Below are 26,008 nucleotides of genomic sequence, written 5' to 3' on the forward strand. Positions count from 1 at the left end.
GGCGGTATTGGCAAAGTACCGTCATCTTTCTATCAGTGTAGTTAAAACTTCAAGAGTAAGCGTACTTTCGATGGACAAGCGAACTGACGAACACATCAACTCATGTAGATCAAGAATACATATGCCCCTTATAGGGTTAAACATACATATATATATATATACATACTTTATAGAATCTAATTCATATATCGAGGTGTTAAAAACTGAGTGACAAAGTAAGTTTACCCTCTTACTCTAATAAAGAGAATACAAATTAAAAGAACAAAAAGTCCAAGGAAATCACTTGGTATTAATTAGTATTATAAATTATGCCAACCCAAAAAACACCCTTTAGAGGCCAACTATATGTGCTGACCATGTTGGTATATATGTGTGAGTGTGCGTATTGAGCAAAACCTGTATCCTTGTTAGCGCGTTTCGTTTTCATACGTGCCTAATACCCATTTAATGCATGGGTCTGGAGTAGGAAGCCTCATGGATGGTTTATCGCTTACAGTTTTTATAGAGAGCCTTCTGACAAGATTTGGCTTTTGATGATGACCATGATTTAGTTTACATTGCTGCTGCAAATAAGCCGCCATGGCGTAAGTCACAGTTCTTTGTTGATATGGGTTGTGATATGACATTTAGTCATGTAATCTGTTTAGTTTTCCTAGAGATGTGGTGTATTGTCTATTGTCTGGCGATGTTAGTTAAACAAATCTTGGTAGCTAATGTATCCTGTTCGTTGCCTATAGTTAATTGTTTTGACAAAGGTACTGCATGTAGTAAGGGTAGGGATACATTTTCAAATGTGGTTTCAAATGACATGAGATATCCAGCATGAGCTATTTTAAATTGAATAAAGAGTTTATAATAAAATTAAATAAGAATTTTTAATTAAAACGTTAATATGGGATAGAAAACAGAATTGTTAAAATTCTATCATCTATCCGGATGTTTATGGGATAGCTTATCAGTAGAAGAAATGATTGGTCTCTGCAAGCTATTTATAAATGAACCGCCTTTCGCCTTAGCTTTAGCAATCTTAAAGTACCCTTTACACCAGCAAGCATTCCATATGACAAAATTCTTCCGTTTGGACTTTCCTTCTTTCTTACATGCCCTGAATTTTCTTGGTATAAGTCCAAAAGTGCGATATAGCCACTAATATTTAAAAACTCTTTCTTACATGCCCTGAATTTTCTTGGTATAGGTCCAAAAGTGCGATATAGCCACTAATATTGAAAAATTCAATCAATTTCCGCTCCAGGTCGAAAACCAAGCATTTATAACGATTTGTTCAATTTGATACATTTCTTTGATAATGTACTTTTTTCTATTATTTAGCGTTTTTCGCATTCGAAATATTTTTGTTTTCTGAAATTTCATTCTTTTGAATCTATATCGCTTAAAAACATACTTTTAAATAGTTGATACCTAAATGTATGCAACCTATTTGATAAAAAAAATAATTTTTTTTTTTATTGCCGTCCATTTAAATCCCCAAATGCAGTTTTCTTATTTATGATCCTTTTTGTTTTCTAAACTCCTAAAAACATGCTTGAATATTCATCATCACAAAAGTATGCAACGAAATGATTTTAAATTTGTTTTTGTCTCTTTACACTTTCTTTAAACGGTCGACAGTTATGCTTGTTTGTTGCCACTATTGTTTTTAGCACTGCCTGCTGGCTATATATCCAAAACCCCATGAATATTTAAAAGCGGCCAAGTGATAGATTTAAATTTTCGAAATTGTCCGCCCACTAAACCGTGGGGGATGAAACAAGTGACGAAAAAACAATCAAATCTTTTTGTTATGGGAAAATAATAAAAAAAAACGCAAAAACGATTCGGCGGGTTCCTAAAATAGGTTATTCATGTCCAAAGAAGAGCATCAAAGATCCGCCCTCATCGCTGGCAACAGGACAATAAAAGCGAACGAATCAATCTAAGCAAAGGCAGCAATCAAAAATAAAATGTTTTATTTGTATTCGGTTTGATGTTGTTGTTGGTTGGTTAGTGGATCGGTAGATTTGAAGCCATACGTATGCTTTTGCCGCTGAACATGGTGGGATGGGAGCAGGGACACTGCTCTTCTGATGGTTCGAGCTGTGTTGATAACGATGGCTATGGCGCGGTTATGTTGTTGATGATGACATTGGTTTTTACTTTTACTTTTCGTTTCTTGTTTTTTGACGTTGTTGTTGTGATGCACGGAAGCAAAACTTAACACATCAATGGTCACAACAATCCCTCCTCCTTGTTTGTACATTTTATGTGTGATAGATGTTTCAATGATGATGATGAGGCCATTGTAACAGGTATTAGACACCAAAACCACCTCCCCATAATAAATGCCATCAGTTTCTATTGAAGCATGTGCCGTTATGTTGAAAAACGTGACGGCTATCCTGCCATACTATCGATCCACCTTCCCATTGTAAAAGGTCGGCATCTCTCTGTGACCACTAAGGAGTGATGCCATTAAAATGATTTAAAAGTATTCGTTAAAATGGTTATAAATATACAATACAGAAACAATAAAGTGTCCGTGTGGCACATTTTTTTTTGTCGTATGTATTTTTTTATGTTTCTCTTTCCAGTTTGTACTTTTACGAAATTCAGGAAAACCGGCAAATTTTTAGAGCTTTTGTCTACGGCTAGGCAAATATAATAAAACAATATCTATCACATGACATTGCATACTTTTAGGCATACAATAAATCGTTGCAAGCGCATCGTCAATGATATAGACACAATGCTAGAGCTGCAAAAAACATATAAATAATATGAAATGTGTTTACGTGTTGCTGTTACAATTCTGCAGTGTAATACATGTTTTTAGTATTGGAAACGAAACTAGGGAAGGGTGTATATGGGAATTGCTTAATATTGAAGCAATAGTGGTGCATGCAACAATTGTGTATTACCAGTTATTTGATTGCTAAAACTGGGCTTTTGGGTTTTTTTTTTATGTGGAAAATCAATTCTGGTTGTAAGCTGCTTAAAAACAATTTTCCCTATTATCCTAAAAGCATGCCTCAAATTTTGGACAAATATTTATAAAATGGTTTGCTTTTAGAACTTAAATAGAATTTAAATATCATTGAAAATAATTATAACTCATTTTATAGAAAAAAGTTTCTACACGAAAAAAAAGAAGTTTAAAAAAATTAAACGAGTACATTTAAAATATGGCATAGAGTTTACAGTAATTCTTTTAAAAATACTATTTAGGTTATGTCGAAGTGCTCGCGACTAGTTACCTCGATTGGTATCCCCTTCACTTTTTGGATTTTGGGTCCGTGAAAAAAGGACATAGATGAAACAGAACACAAATAGGCTTCCACCCTAGTACGATTCCGTTTGAATATCCCCACCTCAGGTATATGCATTAATCACATTGATGCACCATTTATCAACCTGTATCAGGAATATCGAATAATGGTTTGAAAGCTATATTCAACCAGTAAGGAATAATAATAATAATACCCTACACCTACCCTATAAGTGCAATGGGGGAGCTAGATCCAATTCTGAACCAATTTTGATGGACTTCGGCGGATATTTTCAGGGTTATAAAACAATGCTTATCATATTTCGAGCGAATATGATCAAACTGTAATAAATACGGTTGAAATATGACAACATTATTAATAATTAACCAAAATCTGGGGAACATATATATGGGAGCTATATCTAAATCTGAACCGATTTCGGGCAAACTTCTCAGATATTGTGGTAGTCGTCGAGGAAAACGTTGTGAAAATTTTTGGCAAGATTGGCCAATAAATGCGCTTGCTGTGACTCTAGAAGTTAAAATCGTGCGATATACATATATGGCAGCTATATCTAAATCTGGACCGATTTCTATGAAATTCATCTATAATGTGGAGAGTCAAGAGAAAATCCTTCCTGCCATATTTCAAGAGAATCGATTAACAACTGATCATTTGATTGCAGGATTACTACAAATCGGACGAAAATATATATGGGAGCTATGTCTAAATCTGAACCGATTTCGAGAAAACTTAATAGACATTATGGAAGTCATCGAGAAAAGCGTTCTACAAAATTTTGGGAAGATTGCTCAATAAATGCGCTTGCAGTGGCTCTAGGAGTGAAAATGGGGCGATTTATGTATACGAGAGATATATCTAAATCTGAACCGATTTTCATGAAATTCACCGAGAGTCTAGAGAAAATCCTTCCTAACAAATTTCAAGAGAATCGGTTAATAAATGAGCATTTTATTGCATTATCACTGCAAAAATGACGAATATATATATGTGGGAGCTATATCGAAATCTGAACCCCGATTTCTATGAAATTCACCTCTAATGACGGCAGTCATAAGGAAATCCTTCCTGCCAAATTTCGCGAGAATCGCTTAACAAATGACCATTTTATTGCAGTATTACTGTAAATCGGACGAACATATATATGGAAGCTATATACAAATCTGAACCGATTTTTTCCAATTTTAATAGTCTTTAAGCCGAAAAACATGCCGTAACCAAATTTGAAGAGGATCGGATGAAAATTTCGACCTATAGTTTGTACACAAATTAACATGGACAGACGGACATAGTTATATCGAATCAGGAAGTAATTCTGTGTCGATCGGTATGCTTATCAATGGGTCAATATCTCTTCCTTTTGGGTGTTACAAACAAATTCACAAGTTATAATACCCTCTACCACTGTAGTGGTGTAGGGTATAAATATTATCCGACTAGAGCTGGCAAACTATCGATAATCGCTACATTCGATATTTTCGATATTTCTAATAATAAATATCGATAGTATCGATACTATCGTTATTTTCCCATCACCTAAATTTCAAACGAAAATGAGAAATAACAAGTAAAAGCGTGCTAAGTTCGGCCGGGCCGAATCTTGGGTACCCACCACTATGGATTCCGCTAAAAATTTACCTTTTAACTGTATTTGAATTATTTTAGTCTCTAGATGTCATACCGGGATATCGGTACTAAGGGAGACCTATATCATCATATTGACCTATTAGGACAAAACTGGGCACTGATGTTTTAAGTCATAAGATGGAGCTTTGGGCTAAATTTCGGCCAAATCAATTGAAAATTTCTGCTTCTAAGGGTTGAAGAAATCAAATCCGGGGATCGGTTTAAATGGGGGCTATATCTGTTTATAGATCGATTCGGTCATACTTGCCATGGATATTGGAAGCCATAATACAAGTCTTTGTTCCAAATTTCATCTGAAAATTGAGGCTTCTAAGGGCTCAAAAAGTCAAATCCGTGGATCGGTTTTTATGGGGTCTATATCAAGATATTGTCTTATACAACACATATTCAAACTTGACATGCCTATGGTAACAGAAATTAACTGTGCGAAGTTTCAGCTCAATATCTTAATTTTTAAAGACTGTAGCGTGATAACCATAAATAGACGGACGGACGAACATGGCGTTTTAGAATTTTACGACGCACAGTGGGAGAAAATAAAAAAAAACATGAAAAAAATATTACACTTCGGACTTCAATAAAAATTTGGCAGCCCAATTTTTCGAAATGCCGAGGTGACCAATTTTAGGGGACTGCCAAGAAGCGCCCGGACCACCTAGAGCCTTGATATTGTGCACACAATCTCTATTACAACTCAGCTCTAAACGTTCCAAATTTTCAAGAAATATCTCTACTCGTCCTCACACGGCATATTTTTTACTTGTTTTGTTTTTCTCCCACCCATACCAGAGAACAGCAGCCAGCTACATCAAAAATAAGTGCACACGATAGCCATGAAGCAAATGGTATGCTCACACCTTATACCAGCAATTGTTGTTGACGCTAAAGACTCTCAGCGAAATGCTCCTTTAAATTCGTTGAGATATTGTAAGTGTTTTTGCCGATGAGCATAAAATGATGGTCAATCATATTTTGCTTTTTAAGCAATACGCACGAGGGCTCACATTGCCTCTTAACAACACTTGATGTCTCATAGCTCCGCTTGCTTTGGCTTCATTAGCACTCATCTGAATGGTGCTTATTTGCAAACAACACATAATGTCCGTCAACTAAATTGAAAAACACATCGACTGAACGATTACTAAAATGTTCGGGCATCTCTCACTCTATTCCATATGTGCGTGTGTTTCTAGCTAACGTTGTTTTTAGGTGCCATGCATAACAGACAATTCCTTTGGCCAAAGTGGCTATTGAGAGCCAAATTTTGGGTCTCATGCAGTTCTCTGATATATACTTTTTGGAGTCAGAAACGGATATTTTGATATGTTTCCGACGGAATTGTAAATGAAAATTTGGCTGTGCAGTTCTCTAGTATAAACTTTGTAGAGTCGGAAATGTATATTTCGATATGTAACAGATGAAATTGCAAATGAAAATTTGCCCATGAACATTCCATTAAGGAACAGGGGACGGAATTACAAAACAAATATATCTCCAGCCTTCGGTGGTGGGTATAAAAAGCGATACCAACCACAGAAAAAAATATTGACCAAATCGTGGACATTTTCCTAGCGGGAAAAGAAGTATTGACCAATTCCTCCTTGTCACCGTAGGCCCTGTAAAAGTCCGCATCCCCTTGGGTCCAGCGCTACATTAAAGAGTCTTATGACGAGGTCCGCGATTATGCTTCCTATGCCCCTTGCCTACTCAACAGCCCAATTCATCCACTGCCTCGTTGCGCGATTAGCGTAGAAGCGCTTACCGTACCGAAAGGCTAAAATAGAGAAGGATTTGCGGAATGGAATCAGTGGCACGATGGGCGCTCACTAGCAATCCATTTCAGTTTAGATACTCAGCCGCCCCATTTCCCGCCACTTCTTGATTGAACACCGATCGATGAAACTCTTGGCATTTCCTAACCAGTTTAAATCTCAAATTTCCCGACGGCAGAGACTTCAGCATTGCCTTCTAGCAGCCCTTCCAACATCGACATCTTCCTAAGTGCTTCAAAAACGCAACTTCTGTATGGAGCCTTTATGATTCCCTAATTTCAAGGAATTCAATAATCACTTCTCCATTCCCCTAACGAAGCCTTTATGATTCCCTAACTTCAAGGAATTCAATAATCACTTCTCCATTCCCCTAACAAATTTAGACCAATCTTTTATACAGAAGGTCCTGGAAAGGGCGGGGTAACACCAGCCCAGATATTCTACTCCTGGAAAAGAAGGTTTAGCCAGCCCGTAACAAGGAAGGATTCCCGTGGTATATAATCGTTTGAAGAACGAAAGTTTACCGATTGCAAAGACAAAAGATGCAGTATATATAACATATAGTCGCCATAATATAATAGTTTGAAGAACGCAAGGTTCCCGATTGCAAAGGCGTAAGATGCATAATGGAATACAGCGTTTCTCTAGAGGTACTACTCTTCAATGCAGAGATCTGCACTGCAGAGGTACCCCGTTACTTAGCTATCAACACTATCCAAAACCTGGGAAAGGAAAGCAATGCATTAATTCCTCTTGCAACCCTTTCCTCTTAATTTTCTGTTGAAAATCATGCCCACGTATTTAACTTCCGTAGAGGAAGGACAGATCTCCTGCAAACGCCCAGCTTTAGCTTAGTGCTGGGTCACAATAGACATCTATTGTGACACAGTTGAGCGTATACATTTTGATGCATTTTTAAACTTGATTGCATTATACTTACCTGGATTGCATTATACTTATACTCATGTTTCTATTTTCTCCCATCGGGTTCATGCTTTTTATGAATACTCAACTTCCCGAAAATATGCACTTTTATTTGTATTAACTTATATTTTTAGTAATTTATTGTTTATTCGTTTTTCTCAAAACTATCACTGGCCGGTTGTGTTATTTATTAAGTTTTTATTAAAAAAGATCAAAGATTTATAACACATTTATATTTTAAATCTTAAGGTCTATTTACTACTTCTCCAAGTTTCCCCCAAATGTATGCAATAAATATTTACAACTTGTCAGTTGGAAAAAAATTCTAATGTATCCTTACAAATACTTGGATTTTTTTCCACTTACACATTTGAAACTCTTCGAAAGCATTTGGTCTGTATGACCTAGTTTTCATGTCTATAATTGGAAACTACATCTGATATACCTTTAGGAAAATATTACTTTCACAATCCTCCTCCCCCAAAAAGTATGCTTTAATTTTTATAATAAATTTTAAAAACTTTTACCTGCAAGCAAACCTAAAACTCTACGCCCTATCTATTTTCAAGTAAAGAATAATATATAAAGATTTAAAAACCAACCATGCTTGGTTGGCTGAGAATGGTCACATATTTTAAGCATAAATTTTCATTTAACCAAGGATATATGGCATCTTTTTGAAGTAATGTGAACATGTTCCATTCAGTAAAGGTATAAAATAAAAATTTGTACATACTCGTATGCTTGCACGGTGCTTGCTTGTTACTGGCCTAACCAATATGTATTGACCGCATTTTGTTTTATACAAACCAATTCATATATTGTGTTTTTGCATGGTGCTTTACCACAAAACAGACGACGGCTAGTTTTCAAATATTAAATATAAAATAAGGGGGAAAAATATTGAATTTTTTGAAGCAGACATAGAAGCTTTTTACAGCAAAAATGTTTAGCAAAAGGGAATAGAGGGTTGCATGGATTTTGCGATATGTTATGTGGTTGATGTATGGTTTTTGGTTATGCAAAGCGCCTAAGAGTATATTAAAAATCTGCAAAAAAAAAGATATATATCTATAGAAATTATGTCATAAACATTATTTTTAATAACATTTAACAGATATGGCAAAAACAAAAATTCCCATTACCAACAACACATAGAAAGTGTTGTATTCTACCAACACTCATATTTTGTTATGTTCACAAAAATACACACACACACAATCATAACCATATGTGCATAGCCTATTGATGTGTGTTTATAAAGTTTAAAGCAATTTGATCAACCGCAGTGCCACCAAAAACCAATCATGGCCCTCATATATACTCCAGAGATTTTATGGCCACTGAATGGACTTGCCTTCTTGGCAAGGCAGGGCAAAATGGTATGGCAGGGTCATTATGTCAACATATCAACGGCAACATGATTTTCCCATTACTCCATGGAACTTATAAAATTTTATGTTTATTATTTAATCAACATTAAATTAAAAAACAATTTTGTATGGCATATTCTCCCTATATAAAAATAAAATTAAATATGATCTAGAGTGCTTAACTTTAATTCAATTTTCTTTTTTTGCTAAAATATCTTTTCAGGTGGCCTACAAATTGAAAATAGCCGTGAAGAGGATCAGGGTAAATATGAGTGTGTGGCTGAGAATTCAGTGGGCACAGAACACTCCAAGGCCAACAATCTTTATGTGAAAGTACGACGTGTATCTCCCACTTTCTCAAGACCCCCAGAGCCCATAAATGAAGTAATGTTGGGCTCGAATCTGAATTTATCCTGTATAGCGGTGGGTTCACCCATGCCCCATGTAAGATGGACAAAAGGTAAGAGAGAAAGATGGATATCTGGTTTTGGTTCTTAATACAAATGTAATTTTAGGTGCCCAAGACTTGACTCCTGAAAATAGCATACCCATTGGCCGAAATATATTGGAATTAACAAACATACAACAAAGTGCAAATTATACCTGTATAGCTGCCTCATCATTGGGTCAAATCGAAGCCACGGCCGTGGTGAAAGTTCAATGTAGGTTTTTTTATTACGTCTAATAACTTTGGAGTTACTAAGCCAAAACTTGGAGTTACAAAGCCTTAATGCTATTTTTCTTTATTTATCTTTGACTTTATAGCTTTACCTACCGCTCCCACGGATATACAAATTTCTGAAGTAACAGCCACCTCTGTACGTCTGGAATGGTCTTATAAAGGCCCTGAGGATTTGCAGTATTATGTGATACAATATAAACCCAAGAACGCTAATCAGGTAAAAAATACATAATTTTGTTTAGATATAAAGTTTTAAAGCCAATTGCACCCAAAAAAATAGATAATATAAACATTTAAAGAATTTAAAAACTTAAAAACTTAAAAAATGTGCAATAACTTCGAGGTCAATGTATGCGGGGTGGAAATTTTTTAGGCACTACCCTAATAAGGGCCTTATACCAAGCTTGTGCAGCAAAATCCCAAAAGAGTTTAGAGTTCTTAGGCCAAACTTTTGAGGACCCTTTTAATATGATCTAAGCACAAGACGAAGGATCCCAAAATTTTCGGTACATCCGAGATACATATATCAGAGAAACGTGAACCGAATTATACGAATTTTTGCCTTAGGTAACCCAAAACACTAATCACATATTTAAATTTAAAATCAAGTATCAAAGGAATGTTCCTACCTCAAAACCTCCTTTTCCTAAATGGAGTAGAGTACGAAATAGACCTTAAAAATTTGGGGCCCAAAAAAATTGTGGCCTGAGAACTCTACTGAGCTAATACTATCACCTAAACTTGGAATTTCCCACCCCCGGTTGTCTGTTCTACAGTGTTATCCATCTTCTCACCATGTAAAGTATGTAAATTTTTTAATTAATTTTGCGGGCGAGTTTTTTATCGAAACACCTTATAAAGGGTGATTTTTTAGCTATTATCTTTTTGGCAACACTGGATTAAATAGCTCTCGCTAACATCTTAAATTTGATCTATTGTATAATTTAACCATGAATCATCTTACAAACTAACAACGCTTGCAAATTATTGAATTTAATATCAAGACCACCGTAGCGCAGAGGTTAGCATGTCCGCCTATGACGCTGTACGCCTGGGTTCGAATCCTGACGAGACCAGAAAAAATTTTCAGCGGTGGTTTTTCCCTCCTAATGCTGGCATCATTTTTGAGGTACTATGCCATGTAAAACTTCTCTCCAAAGAGTTGTCGCACCGAGGCACTCTGTTCGGACTCGGCTATAAAAAGGAGGCCCCTTAGCCTCAACAAGACATGCTTATATGGGGATGAACTGAAAGGTATTTGGAAATTGAGTAAATTCAAAGGAAGCTGAAGGCCACCCCAACCCAAAAAAAAATTCCAAAACTGACATGTGTCTCCTATGGTACGAATAGCGTTTTAAATGAAAGACCATTGCGAGTAGACAAAGTAAATATTTGAGGCCAAGTGTCTGGACCTGAAATTTGAAATAGTGTGTTGATTAAAGCCTCTCGATATTTGACTCAAATATGGTTCAGCCAATAAATGCTACATTTATTACCCAATTTCGCTGAAACTTAAAACAGTAAGTTTTTTTAAGCTTTTCGTTATCACATCTAAGTATGGTTCAGATGGGACAATATTTAGATATATTGCCACTATATAGACCGATATGCTGATTGAGGGTCTTAAGCCCATAAAAGCTGCAATTATTATCCGATTTCGCAGTAATTTGAACAGTGACTTGTATTAAGCCCCTCATCATCCGACCAATATATGGTGCAGATCAGACTATATTTAGATACAGCTGCCATATAGATCGATCTTCCAATTTAGAGTCTTAGTACCACAAAAAGGGGATTTGTTGACCGATTTCGCTGAAACTGTGACTTTTGTAAGAGTTCTCGGGACCTGAATCAAATATGATCCAGCCCCCATTTGCATATTATTATGGATATGGTATTGGAGTTCTTTTAAAAGAGGATGGTTAATTTATCCATGGTGGTGGGTATCCAAAGTTCGGCACGGCCAAACATATCTCGTTTTTACTTGTTTTTATTCATTCTTCGACCAAGTGCCCGGTGGACCTACTCCTTCCAAAAAATCGAACACATACGAACATGTAGGCGTGCAGAAATTTCATGAAACTCAAATGAAAGGTGTATAGGAGAAGAATACGAATCAGTTATCCGAATTTGAGACCGCCCACCCCTAACTAACCCCTCCAAATTGACCTTTAGGTCGACCTGTACAAATTAAAGGTCTATGAAAGTAGAGTAGGAATCTGATAGTGAGATTTCCGATTGCCTGACCATAATACGGTCCTGCAGGCAGACATCCGGGTCAAAGTAACCGCGAGGACGTCGAGTGTGAACATCTTTACGGGCGGTAAATTGTATTGGCACTCATGCAAAATAGGTGCGGAAGTGATATTATGTGTAAGACAGGTATGAAGATTGTGAGACGTTGATCATTGTCATTGCCCGGCTTTCGATGCTAACAGACATAGGCACTTAGGAGGGGACACAATACTAGACACGAACAGTCTTAAGGGCGTGGTATGAAAAACAGTTAAGGATTTTGTTAGTAACACAGAATTCCAGAACTAAAGGGTGATTTTTTTGAGGTTAGGATTTTCATGCATTAGTATTTGACAGATCACGTGGGATTTTAGACATGGTGTCAAAGAGAAAGATGCTCAGTATGCTTTGACATTTCATCATGAATAGACTTACTAACGAGCAATGCTTGCAAATCATTTTCAGTGAATGGGCCCTAGAAAAGTTGGCAGAAAATCCGCTTTTTTATCGACAAATTTTGTTCAGCGATGAGGCTCATTTCTGGTTGAATGGCTACGTAAATAAGCAAAATTGCCGCATTTGGAGTAAAGAGCAACCAGAAGCCGTTCAAGAACTGCCCATGCATCCCGAAAAATGCACTGTTTGGTGTGGTTTGTACGCTGGTGGAATCATTGGACCGTATTTTTTCAAAGATGCTGTTGGACGCAACGTTACGATGAATGAACACATTTCGAACCGAACACTGATTTTGGTAATAAAATTCAATGATTTGCAAGCGTTGCTCGTTAGTAAGTCTATTCATGATGAAATGTCAAAGCATACTGAGCATCTTTCTCTTTGACACCATGTCTGAAATCCCACGTGATCTGTCAAATACTAATGCATGAAAATCCTAACCTCAAAAAAATCACCCTTTAGTTTATTTTCGAAGTTACTTTTTAGTATGTAGAGCGCACTATAAGGCGAATACTGGCTTAGGTTTATGTGCATAGTGGGATGGGGCAAATTAATATCAGCACCCTCTTTTCAATCTATCCTACCCAGAATTTACGAAATTTGCAAGAGATCCCTTTACACTCGTACCAATTACAGTCTATAACAGAACTTATGACCTGTTTCCCGAAATTTGAAGCAGTGAGACCTCTTGTAACCGTATTTGGCATATAGACATCCATAGTTTTATTTTGTAATTTTAACGGATACACAGAAACAGCAAATGGCAAATCTTGAGTTATCTCCGGCGATTTTTTCAGTAATTAATTTGCTGTTTAAACGTTGGAAAGACGTACAAAAAATCAAAATCAGCCTACAACCTTCTAAGAGAAGAGGTGTGAAGCGGTCTATAGTCTGATACACCTCCCATAGGCTCCCTAAAGTGCGCAATTCTTATTGGAATTGGTTGAAATTTTACGCAATGGCTTCTATAAATGTCTTCAACATTCATTAAATTACTGAATCGAACCATAGCTTGATATATCTTCAGTAGCATAGCAGTTCTTTTCTCTTATCCTTTATTTGGCTAAGAGGAAATACCGGTGAAAAAGTGGTTTAAAAAATGGCTTAAACTGTCAGAAACATCATAGCAATCATTCAAGTGCGACTTGTTGTGTTGGCGATGGTTCTTATGGTGAGGTATACAGCGTGCGTCAAAATAAAGTGTACAAAAACGTTTGATTTAAAAAACTATGAGAATTAATAAGTTTCTTTGAGAACAATATGCTATTCAGCGATTAATGTATCTTTGAGGGTTTTTTGCCAAAAAAAACCTGTAAAATTTTGGTTTTTGTTCACTTTATTGCGACGCTCACTGTCAGCATACTTTTATAATAATAAAGAGTCAAATCGGATAAGAGAAAAGAGTTATCTGGAGGCTCAAAAAGCAAATTCGAGGCTATATCTATCTGCACCGTACCTGGTTTGGGTATTAGAGGCAATAAATGTATTCTAAATGCAAAACTCTAACCAAAACGGATAAAATTTAATTCTCATAGGTGCTTAAGAAGCCTTATCTGGGGATTTCGATCAAACCGATACAAACCGATATGTTCCATGCAATCACTAATCACCTACATTAATAAAAAATATCTGTGCAAAATTTAAGGAGGATAGCATTATTCCCTCGTAAGCTCTAATGATTTCGATAGACAGACATGACTGACATGGATCGACCTAGAGAGTAGATGGGCAACGGCACACAACCGCACATAGATATCTATGCTCGCGAGCATAGGAAAAACCAACAAACGCACACGGACAGTAAAAGCAACTCGTGTGCCTTCGTACGATCTTCGCATTGTTGTTATTTTACATTGCGTTGTTGTTATTTTACACTTGGTTGATTGTTCGGGATATAATGTCCCGCATACAAACACAATTTATTATTCGCAACTGCGTGAGTGTGCCCATCACTGACCTAGATGTGAAAACAAGCAAGAATATTTGTCATATAGGGTCAGAAATCGATTTTTCGAGCTGTGCCGAGTAACAATTTTCTCCCTATCCTGAGTATAAAAAGATTGGCCTCCTTAAATGTTGGCTTTGGCAAGTCAATAATTTTGAAAATTTAGATTGAACTGACAGATATTGGGTTAGAGTTACTTCGAGCTACATTTTTTCAACAGCTCATGATATTACATAAGATAAAGGAAATCTACAGAAAAGAAATTTTAAATCAATGAATAAATAAAGCAAATATTTGTGTTTGATATCTTACCCAAACCAAACGGCAAAAAATATATTTTAAATTTTGTGACTGAGTTTTAAACTCTCATTGGTTCTCTATCGATTGAATACAAAATTTCGAAAATCCGTTAATAAATGTGGATTTTAGAGCATTCGTCCTCAAAGAGTTAATATTGCTGCCATATAAATCGATCATCGGTTTTTACTTCTTAAGGCTTTAGAGGTAGAAATTCTTATCCGATTTGGCTGAAATTTTGCATGAGATGACTTCGAATATTAATATTTTTAATCATTTTTTACCTAAATTAACAAATTTTCATTTCTTAAACAGGCTTTCAGCGAGATTAGCGGTATTATAACCATGTACTATGTGGTACGAGCACTGAGTCCTTATACTGAATATGAATTCTATGTGATAGCTGTAAATAATATTGGTAGAGGACCTCCATCTATACCAGCGACTTGTACCACTGGTGAGACAAGTAAGTATAAATAAAAGTAACAAAAATTTAGCTCTATAAATAAAACTAAGATTAGAATATCAAATACTTAGGCTGTGCTAGAAGAACTTTATTGCTGATCTTTAAGCTTTGCGTTTTTTGAAATTTCAAAGTTATGAAACAAAATTTTGGTTTTTAAACTAAAGCGGGCTAAGCTATGCTTCTTTGAATTCTTTCAATTATAAAAATTCGGAATTCTTTAAATCTAAAAATATTAGACCCAAATCCGCCATACCTTTGAAGCAGTAGAATATTATGCTAACATTAGTTTTAATAACCATCTGTTGTTCTGCAAACCCAAGCAGAAATTCCAAATTTGCTTTTAACTAGTCGTGAAGTGTCAAGCTTTTCGTAAATGCTTAAGCTGACAACTATTAAATCAGTTTTAACTACATCACAACATCTTGCGCCATCATTTGTTTCCTTCTTTTAGCCATCATCATTTAAAATAGACCTTTAGTTAGGATAAAAGTTATCCCTACCTTAAATGTGGCAACCTACATACAATGGCGAAACGCCTCAAGTTGAATTGTCATATATATTACCTTTGTGTTCATGTCTCCGTTAATGAAATCATTAGTTAAAGCTTTACCTTGTTGTATGTATTAAAATTTTTTTATATTTGCCTGAACTTCAAAATTTAAATATGAAGTCTCCTTAAATATACCCATTTTTATGTGACATTTCAGATATTTCCATTTAAATATACTTTAATGCATATTCCATATGTTCTCTTTCTCTTTCCATGCTAAACCATAAAAAGGATTTTATTTCCATATTCTTTGAGTTTTTCAAAATTTTTTTTCCTTCACTTTTCCTTTGTTTTTTATTTGTCATAAAATTTATGACCATTATTATCTTTTAAGTTTCATTACTCTTCTCAAAGAAAAAAATATCCACTCAAAAACACATTTTCGTCTTTTTCTTCCCCTGAAAAAAAAAATAATATTCCAAAAAAAAATTCAACATATTTTATTGCATTCGCAATTTGGACGTGTATAATTCACATTCGTACATTTAGGCGATTTTACATATGGTGGAGCAAGTAAGTACCCATTTCTCATATCTTTATTGTTCTTCTTTGTAATTCTCACACTTTTACACAATCACTCTGACAAGCAAGACAAAAAAAAAAGAATAAAACGAAAATGACAAAGAAAACGAAGAAAATGGCATTCTTAAGAAGGAATAAAAGTTTGCATTTTTTATTATATCAGCCCTTGTCGAAGACCCGTTTTCCTCTTTCTATGCTTTTATTTAACTACCTGTCATTAAGTTAAAACACTCTAAAAGCTTTTTTCCCTTTCCTCTCTCAACTCCTAAATGTTCGTGAGCCTCCATTGCATCTGTGCTCAAGTTCTGTATGCCATAAAGAAACTATGGTCGAACACACACACATATACATTTAAAGAGTAGTATGTGGACACACTTATGCTCATATCAATACTATTGAATAGTAAAGGAAATGGCTATAAATGCCGGAAGTTATTGGAATTTAAGCATAAAAATAGCTACCATGAACAGTTACTGCTACGTTAGTAGTGGTAGCAGTTTTAAATCTAAATGGGTAACTAAATTGGTTTATTAAGATCTAAACGTTTAATATCAGCAAGAGCCTGTGATTCGTGTTATACTTAATGTAATGTTGAAATTTAAAAAAAAAACGAAACAAATCATGAAGCAAAAAAGTTAAAAAAGAAAAGGGCAGATCTTAAAAACATTTGCAATTTCTTACAATTAACATAATTGGTAAAAGTCTACAAACGTTTAATTGGATTTAACTGATATCGAGATCGACATGTATTACACGAGTATGTATCTGTACTAGGATTTTTAATTTTATACGTTACTAGCCGAACCAGGCCGGCTCCGCTGCGCCTTTTTTAACTCTCTAATATCTTTTTAGAGTGGGGACACTTCGCTCTGAATACCGATATCGAATTCATGCCATTGTAGCTTATGATGCTTAACGCGTTCGAATCCTGGCCAGAACATCGGACAAAGCGGTGTTTATCCCCTCTTAATGTTGGCGACATTTGCGAGGTACAATGCCATGTATGGTAATTTAAAAACTTTTCCGCAAAGAGGTGTCGCACTGCGGGACGCCATTAGGACTCGGCTATAAAAAAGGTACCTTATCATTGAGTTTAAACTTGAATCGGAAAGCACTGATTGGTTTGTGCGAGAGAATTTGCACCTTCTCGGTTCCTGATTGTAATGTTCTTCCTAAGGGTAACGTTATCATTAGGGGAGGGAAGGCACCTCAGACATTTCGACTTAAATATGGATATAAAATTCGTGCTGCACTTCCAAATCCCTGTAATTTGAGCCCCATATTGCCATGGCCGGTAAATGTGATCCTTTTGGAGGGTGTTTTGGGGCTGGGGCGGCTACCGATACTTTGCACTGACTATAGATATCAAATTCATTCTTTATTCCCAACGAAAATGAAGTTCAGTTTAGGGGGTGCTTAAGGGCGTACCCCAAATCACTAGGCTCCAAAATTGGATATCAAATTCGTTTTCTACTCTTAAATACCTTTCATTTGAGTCCCATATTGTCATAATGGGTCAAATAACCCATTTGACGTATCTTTATGAGGAAAAGCGCCACCTATGCTTGAACTCAAATTTTAATGTCATATTCGTAATCTACTCCCTAATACCTTTCATGTGAGTCCCAAAAAGCCATGGTTGGCTAATATGCCCATTTGGGGGTTGGCGACCTTCCATTACTTGGACCTAATGTTTTATGCCATATTTGTAATCTACTGCCTAACACTTTTCGTTTGAGTCCCATATTGACATTAACTTCGAATATATCTGTTTAGAGGAGTTTTGGGGTTGGGGGTAGGGGCCCGCTGGGTACTTGGATCCAAATCTTAATACCATATTCGTTTTCTGGTCTCCAATATCTTACATTTGATACCCTTATTGGGCCCATCGGACCACTTTCGGATATGGGTAACGGATGTGTACTCAACTTCCAAATATATATATATATCAAACTCCCAATCGGTAAATATGTCCTGTTGATGGGTTTTGGAGGGGTGGGTAGGCGCCTTAGACACCAACGAATAAATTTTTATATCAGATTCTTACTCCACTTTTAAATACCTTCCATTTGATATCCATATTGTCCCGATTGGTAAATATGTCCTGCTGGTGGGTTTTGAGGGGTGAGGAGGCCCCTTAAACACCAAGGAATACATTTTTATGTCAGATTTGTACTCTAATTTTAAGTACCTTTCATTTGATACCCATATTGTCCCAATCGCTAAACATTTCCGTTCGGCTGGGTTTTGGGATAGGGCGTCGCCCTAGGTTGTTGACCCCAAAATTTTATACCAATTTTGTGTTTTTGGGGTACCATGAGGTGGCATACAAAATTTTGCTTAAATTGGTAGACACTTCTCCAAGATCTGGCGTTTTTTTTTTAATTAGGGTAAGAGGGAGGGTCCGCGCCCCTTCGGATATCAAAAAATTTAGTACCCTATTTTCACCGGAGGCTCAAACTCTACCATCTGCGAAAGTCGGTTCAGCCGTTTTTTGAGTCCAAACGGAACAGATAAACAAACAAAGCGCAACAATTTCATTTTTATACCCACCGCCGACGGATGGGGGTATATTCATTTTGTCATTCCGTTTGCAACACATCGAAATATCCATTTCCGACCCTATAAAGTATATATATTCTTGATCAGCGTGAAAATCTAAGACGATCTAGACATGTCCGTCCGTCTGTCTGTTGAAATCACGCTACAGTCTTCAAAAATAGAGATATTGTGCTGAAACTTTGCACAGTCTTTTTTTTTAGCCATAAGCAGGTTAAGTTCGAAGATGGGCTAAATCGGACTATATCTTGATATAGCCCCCATATAGACCGATCCGCCGATTTAGGGTCTTAAGGCAATAAAAGCCACATTTATCATCCGATTTTCCTGAAATTTGGGACAGTGAGTTGTGCTACCCCTTCGACATCCTCCGTCAATTTGGTCCAGATCGTTCCAGATTTGGATATAGCTGCCATATAGATCGATCCTCCAATTTAGGGTCTTAACCGATTTTGAGGAAATTTGGGGCAGTGAGTTGTTTTAGGCCCCTCAATATTCTCCCTCAATTTGGCTTAGATCGGTCCAGATTTGGATATAGCTGTCATATACACCGATCTCTCGGTTTTAGGTTTTGGGGCCATAAAAAGCGCATTTATTGTCCGATGTTGCCGAAATTTGGGACAAAGAGTTAAGTTAAGCTCCTCCATATATTTCTGCAATTTGGTCTAGATCGATCAAGATTTGCATATAGCTGCCATATAGACCGATCTCTCGATTTAAAGTCTTGGCCCCATAAAAGGCGCATTTTTAATCCGATTGCACTGAAATTTGACACACTGACTTATGTTATGCCTTTCGACATCCGTGTCGTATATTGTTCAGATTGGTTTATTTTTAGATATAACTACTAAAAAGACCAATATTTTGTTATAAACCATTAAACAATGACTTGTACTTATCAGTATTTGGTCCAAATTCGATCATATTTCGATATAACTGCTATGTGACATAAGATATGCAATTTTCACCGAATTTTGATGAAAGGTGGTTTACATATATACCCGAGGTGGTGGGTATCCAAAGTTCGGCCCGGCCGAACTTAACGCCTTTTTACTTGTTATATAACAGATAGCAGGATCCCAAGAATGGAACCTTGCGGAACACATCTGGATACTTCTATGGCTTTTGATTGTCTCTTTGCTGCAGGTACAGATAGACGATGTCCTTTTAAGTATGACAAAATTAGTTTAAATGCCGGTTCGGAAAAAAGAAGAGTTTTTCTAACTTCGATATAAGGACATAGTGATGGACAATATCAAAGGCTTTACTGTGGTCTAGCAGAATCAGAAAAGGTGCCATATTGTTGTCAATGTTTTTTCGTAATTCTTTCTCAACGTCGATTAAAACAGTGGAACAGTTTCTTTTGCTCCGAAATCCTGATTGCTTATCTGTCAAAAGTTTTTTCAAATTCAGGAACGCTTCGATTTATAAACTCAATATGCGTTCCTAGTACCTTTGAGATAAATAACAGCACAACTAGGAATGAAACTCGAAATTATTTTTGGGTATTGGTACAATTTTTGCTTTTTTCCAATCTGTTGGAAACGTTGTCTTTGTAAGAATGGTATTTGGTAGAAACCAAAATGTCGAGGTGTCGAAAACAGCTTTCTTTTCCAAATTTTGTTGCATTCCAACGAGAAGTTAAACTTTTGTTAACCCTATATTGGGTGATCCATTATGACCGTATTTATTTGGTGCAGATGTCGAGTAGCCGTCTACAATCCATTATTCCAAATTATGGGAAAATCATGTAATAAATGCGCTTGTACTTAACTCTACTTTAATTGGTCATTACAGAAAATTTATTCCTCTAGCCGAAGATAGAATAGATGGCCAACCGCCTTGATCTTCTGCGCTTCTTCTCAAATTTCTGACACCCAGTTTCGAGATGTAGCTCTTCACTTGGTCACTCCATCGGAGTTTTGGTCTTCCACTTTTCGTTTTATTTTATGGTCGTCTTGGAAAGACTTGTTTGCTGGAGCTTCTTCATTTGTTCTGAAAACATTACCTAGCCAACGCAAACGTTGTATTTTGATGCGCTTAACTATGCTATCATCGCCATACAGTTCGAGGTTCATACGAAGCCTATATTCTCCATTAACTCAAACTGGTCCATATATTTTACGAAGGATTTTTCTCTCAAACACTCCATGTGCGTCTATTATGGGGTCAAAAGCTTCATCCGGGAAAGCGGAGAGAAAGCATTCAATTGTCTTAGAGACGATAAAGAATATTTGTACCATGTAGACCGGGAAATCGATATTACTAAGTGTAGCAAACCGTATCATAAAGTGATTCCCCTTATCGTAGGGTGATGAGTATAGTGAGCTTTGCATTTATATGTTACTATTAACATCTTCATATATTTCTTATATTATAACCTACCTTATTCACTTAAATTGCACTTACTCGTTTCACAATAGGATCGTTTTTATAAGATTATTATTCGATTGCATATAAACAATTGGATATTTCGTAAAACCTTGCCAACGTTAAGATGCTTAGGTATGCGTAAGCATGGAATAGCTAAAAAAAAGCGACTCCAATACCCATAAGAATTACGAAAGTTTGCAAACAAAAATGTTAAATCTTGAAAGATTTTTAAAACTACGTGAAGTTGTTTAAGCCGAATGATAAATTTTGTAAAAAATTACATTAAAGGCCAGAAGCTTATGTTGTACCAAAAGGCCATAAAAGTTTTTTCGTTAATTAATGTTGGAGACCACAATAGCGCAGAGGTTAGCATATCCACCTATGACACTGAACGACTGGGTTCGAATACTGACGTAAACATCAGAAACAATTTTCAGCGGTGATTATCGCCTCCTAGCTACATTTGTGAGGAACTAATCCATTTGATAAAGTGGTATGGCAGCCATGTAGAAACTTGTCCCCAAAGCATGTCAGCCTATGACGCTTAACGGCTAGGTTCGAATCCTGGCGAAACCATCAAAAAAATGTTCAGCAATGGTTTTCCCCTCCTAATGCTGGCAACATGGAAGCCACCGTAGCGCATAGGTTAGCATGTCCGCCTATGACGCTGAACGCCTGGGTTCGAATCCTGGCGAGACGCTCAGAAAAAATTTTCACCGGTGGTTTTCCCCTCCTAATGCTGGCGACATTTGTGAGGTACTATGCCATGTAAAACTTCTCTTCAAAGAGGTGTCGCACTGCGGCTCGCCGTTCGGACTCGGCTATAAAAATGAGACCCCTTATCATTGAGCTTAAACTTGAATCGGACTGCACTCATTGATATGTGAGAAGTTTGCCCCTGTTCCTTAGTGGAATGTTCATGGGCAAAATTTGCAATTTTCAATGCTGGCAACATTTGTGAGGTACTATGCCATGTAAAAACTTCTCTCCAAAGAGGTGTCGCACTGTGGCACGCCAGGCCACTAGTTCCAAACCTGTTTATTCATTAGCTCCAAAATAATAAGGACTAGTTTCACTTTTGTTTACTTTCAGTATAAGCAAATTGTGAATTTAACATGGGTTTGTCATTGGAGTAACCAGCTGACCCTGGAACTGCTAATTCCAACAAACTAGTTCCATGATTGATTTCTTTGGACATTTGTCTATGTTTGAAAAAATATTTTTTTATTTTTCTGCTTGCTCTCGGTTGTTTCTTTATCTCTCTCTACTTAAACCATTTTGTAACTTTTGTCAGTGGTCGAAGAGGATAGTTCAACTCATCATCTTAGATTTCGTAGTCTTCCACATATCCTCTAGCCTACTGACATCACTTTGTAAATAATGGAATAAATATTGCTGCACAGCAATTAGTTTCTCAATTAAATTAAATTAATAAAAAATAGAAATCACTTAAAAAAATATTGTCATGGGAAATACATAAAAATTTCAACGAATTTTTTTAAAATTACACTTAAGAAAAAATTACAAAAAAAATTTGCCAGCTGGGGGACTCGGGACTGCGAATCTCTCAGTTGCATGTGAATTTTTGGTAGTGCAAATCCATTCTCGCAAGCAATTAGCACGATCATTTGTTTAAACCGACCCCTATCAGCAGTACCTGTTACTAGTTTGGTAAATAGTATTTGAGAGCCAAATGCATAAAGAACTACACTTCTTAAAATTTTACGTAAAATGGAACGGCGAGACAAAATTGCCTTTGAACGTTAGCTAAACTCTTAGAAATAAGTTAGCTGAAACCAACAATCACTGCCTGCTGATTATTAGTATAGTGTGATTTTGTAGCTTTTATCTTTTTGGCAACATTGATTTTTGCTTCACCGTCAAGCTTCTTCAGTTTGGTCTATAATTTAACCATGTATCGTCTTACAAAAGTACAACGCTTGCATATTATTGAATTTTATTATCGAAATGCGTACTTTGTTAAGAAAGCGCATCGCGCGCTTCTTCATCTTAAACGACGAAACTCCTTTGTGGCCAAATGGGTACGTAAATAAGCAGAATTGTCGATTTTGGAGTAAAGATCAGCCAGAAGCATTGCAAGAGCTACCAATGCATCCAGAAAAAGTCACAGTTTGATGCGGTTTATGGCCTGGTGGCATCATTGGACCGTACTTCTTCAATGATGATGCGAATCGTAATATAACTGTGGATGGCGAGTGCTATCGTGAGATGATATCCAACTTTTTTTTTGTAAAAGACAAAATGCAATTTTGCCCATGAACATTCCACTAAGGAACAAAATGCAAGAGCTTGACCTGCATGACATGTAGTTTCAACAAGACGGTGTCACATTCCACACAGCACGTGTAATAATGGACATATTGAAAGGCGAGTTCGGTGAACATTTTATTTCACCTTCGAGACCGGTCAATTGGCCACCTAGATCGTGCGTTTTAACGCCTTTAGACTATTTTTTGTGGGGCTACATTAAAGCTCATGTCTATACGGACAAGCCCTTTTCAAAATGTTGGAAAAAGTATGCCAAAATTGGACTAAACGGATGGACCATATGAGGCAGTCACGGTCAACATTAGCATGAAGTAATCTTCAAACATTAAATTATATGGACCGTACTTTCGACTCAAACAAACATGTCAAGCATTTTTCTGGATTGTATGCGTTTTTTTAACTCTTCTATGGCTCTTAAAAATCACCCTTTATAAGTAAATGTCACTTGGTAATTCAAACTCTTTCACATTTAAGTACCTACTTTGGGATGAATATTTTTTATCGCGTAAATATTACCAAACAAAGTATATGGCTCTGAAATTCCGTCTGTCTGTTGAAATCACGCTGCAGTCTTTAAAATTAGGCAATTTGAATTCGACAATAGGCTATATCGGACTATATCTTGACATAGTCCCTATATAGACCGATCTGTCGATTTAAGGACTTAAGGCCCATAAAAGCCACCTTTATTGTCCGATATTGTTGAAATTTAGGACAGTGAGTTGTGTTGCTCATTCAACATCCATCTTCAATATGGCCCAGATCGGTCCAGATTTGAATATAGCTGCCATATAGACCGAACTCTAGATTTAAGGTCTTGGGTCAGTAAATGGCGCATTTATTGTCCGATTTAGCTGAAATGTGGGACAATGAGTTGTGTTAATTTGGCCCAGATCGGTCCAGATTTGGATATAGCTGCCATATAGACCGATCCCTCGATTTAAAGTCTTAACCTCATAAAAGACGCATTCATTTGCCGATTTCGCTGAATTTAGACAAATGCAAAATTTAGACACGGTGACTTATGTTAGGCTTCTCGACACCCGTGTTCTATATGGTTCAGATTGGTCTATATTGGAATACAGCTCCCAAAATACAAATATTTTGTTCTACAAAATTGAGCAGTGACTTGTATTTATTGGACCACTCAATATCCGTGCCCAATTTGGTCGAAATCGGATCATATTTGGATATATCTGGGTAAGTTTTCGATATACTTGGTCCCAGTTCTTCAGAGCATACCCATGTGAGTTCTTCAGAGCATATCCATGAGAGCTTTGGGTATTCTCTGTAGAACTGGCCTCTACCTTTTATTTTACAAGAGTTCCAATCGGCTGTATCTGGTAACACGGTGCATAACTTTTTATCAAATAGTGACTCAGGCAATGTGTAATTCACATTTCTTGAAATATAGGGAAACACAAGGTCCGTATCCGCTGCTGTATCTAAGACCTAGCTCATGGCAATTTTCTTAGCGTTTTATGCAGCCACAATGTTCAGATGTCCAGATTTGGACCTCTTAGTGTAGAATTAAACTCAGTGCATTAAATGGAGTCGTCCACAGTGAGTCTGTGATATACAAACATGGCTTTGTATTGAATAGTAGATGGACTTTTGAAGCACCGTTTATCAGCCCAAAACACCATATTGCATTAAAGGTTAGACAGCTGCTGTGTGCAGCCATAACATGGACTTTAAATCCCCAAAATTTGACTATGCAGGTGCCCTCTTGCAGGTGCATGGGGTTAAGTTAGCCTTTCTTTCCCTATTCAAAATGGTGGATTTCAAGTTTTTTTTTATGTCCAACAAAATACCCACGTATTTTGCGTTCTCAGTAGATAGCACATATTTTCCCCCCAAGGGGACAGGTGCCATTGTCAATAAATTGTATCTCCTGCTGAAAAGAACAACTTTCTTTGGGTTTACGCCTAGACCGAGACGAAATGTGTCGCTGTCGTACTCAGAGCCTAGGTGTTACATTAGTTAAATCATCCTCAATGTCAAGAAATGATGCCATTAATAGTGAGAGAGCCTTTTAGATAACCAATTAGGTCATGTAGGTCTTTTTTAGTAGACTTGCCCTTGCTACAAGCATGCTGTTGTTGGGAGAGGTGATTTTCGGTCATCATTACCATATTTCTATCAATGTTTCTAGCGTCTATAAAATAGAGGATGTGATAAGCCAGCACTGCTTATAGTTTTACCGGACATACATTATCAGGTCCGATTTAATGGAAATCAAAGTGCTTATTGCCCAAAGAATTCTTTACTCAGACACAATTTCCCCGACAATCAGCGGCGAGTGGATATCAGTGACAACCTCTTCCCTTGCTTTGCTGTTCATTGGAAGGTTTCCTGGAAAATCTGTATCCGAAAGTAGTTCTAGTATTTCTTTCTTAAGACATTGTCCATACATTCTCTGACTTTTGAATGTGCCGTTATAGTTGTGAAGAATATGAGATACGCTACACTCAGAGAAATTTGTCAGTGGAAACAGCAAAAATGTTTGCTAAAACAACAGAAAGTCTGCTGTAAATAGGACAGTAGCGATTTTTTGTAAAAGACAAAATGCAATGCCCATGAACATTCCACTAAGGAACAGAGAAAACTTCTCACATATCAATAAGTGCTGTC

At 36.6% G+C, this 26,008-nt stretch overlaps 1 protein-coding gene across 5 annotated transcripts in view; it reads left to right on the forward strand.

The window, feature by feature from the left end:
• Nucleotides 1-26,008, forward strand: part of LOC106084428 (tyrosine-protein phosphatase Lar) — a 710,785-nt gene that overhangs the window by 473,519 nt on the left and 211,258 nt on the right. For 2 of the 5 annotated variants that reach the window (XM_059365347.1, XM_059365349.1), the window contains exons 6-10: nt 9,224-9,460; nt 9,516-9,662; nt 9,766-9,899; nt 14,931-15,072; nt 16,121-16,144. In XM_059365347.1, the coding sequence (XP_059221330.1) occupies nt 9,224-9,460; nt 9,516-9,662; nt 9,766-9,899; nt 14,931-15,072; nt 16,121-16,144 (684 nt within the window). Of the gene's footprint in view, nt 1-9,223; nt 9,461-9,515; nt 9,663-9,765; nt 9,900-14,930; nt 15,082-16,120; nt 16,145-26,008 lie in introns of all 5 variants that reach the window. The other 3 variants (XM_059365348.1, XM_059365350.1, XM_059365346.1) reach the window with 2 other exon arrangements.

This window comes from Stomoxys calcitrans, chromosome 3 (genome assembly GCF_963082655.1).
Source record: "Stomoxys calcitrans chromosome 3, idStoCalc2.1, whole genome shotgun sequence".
NCBI classification, from domain to species: domain Eukaryota; kingdom Metazoa; phylum Arthropoda; class Insecta; order Diptera; family Muscidae; genus Stomoxys; species Stomoxys calcitrans.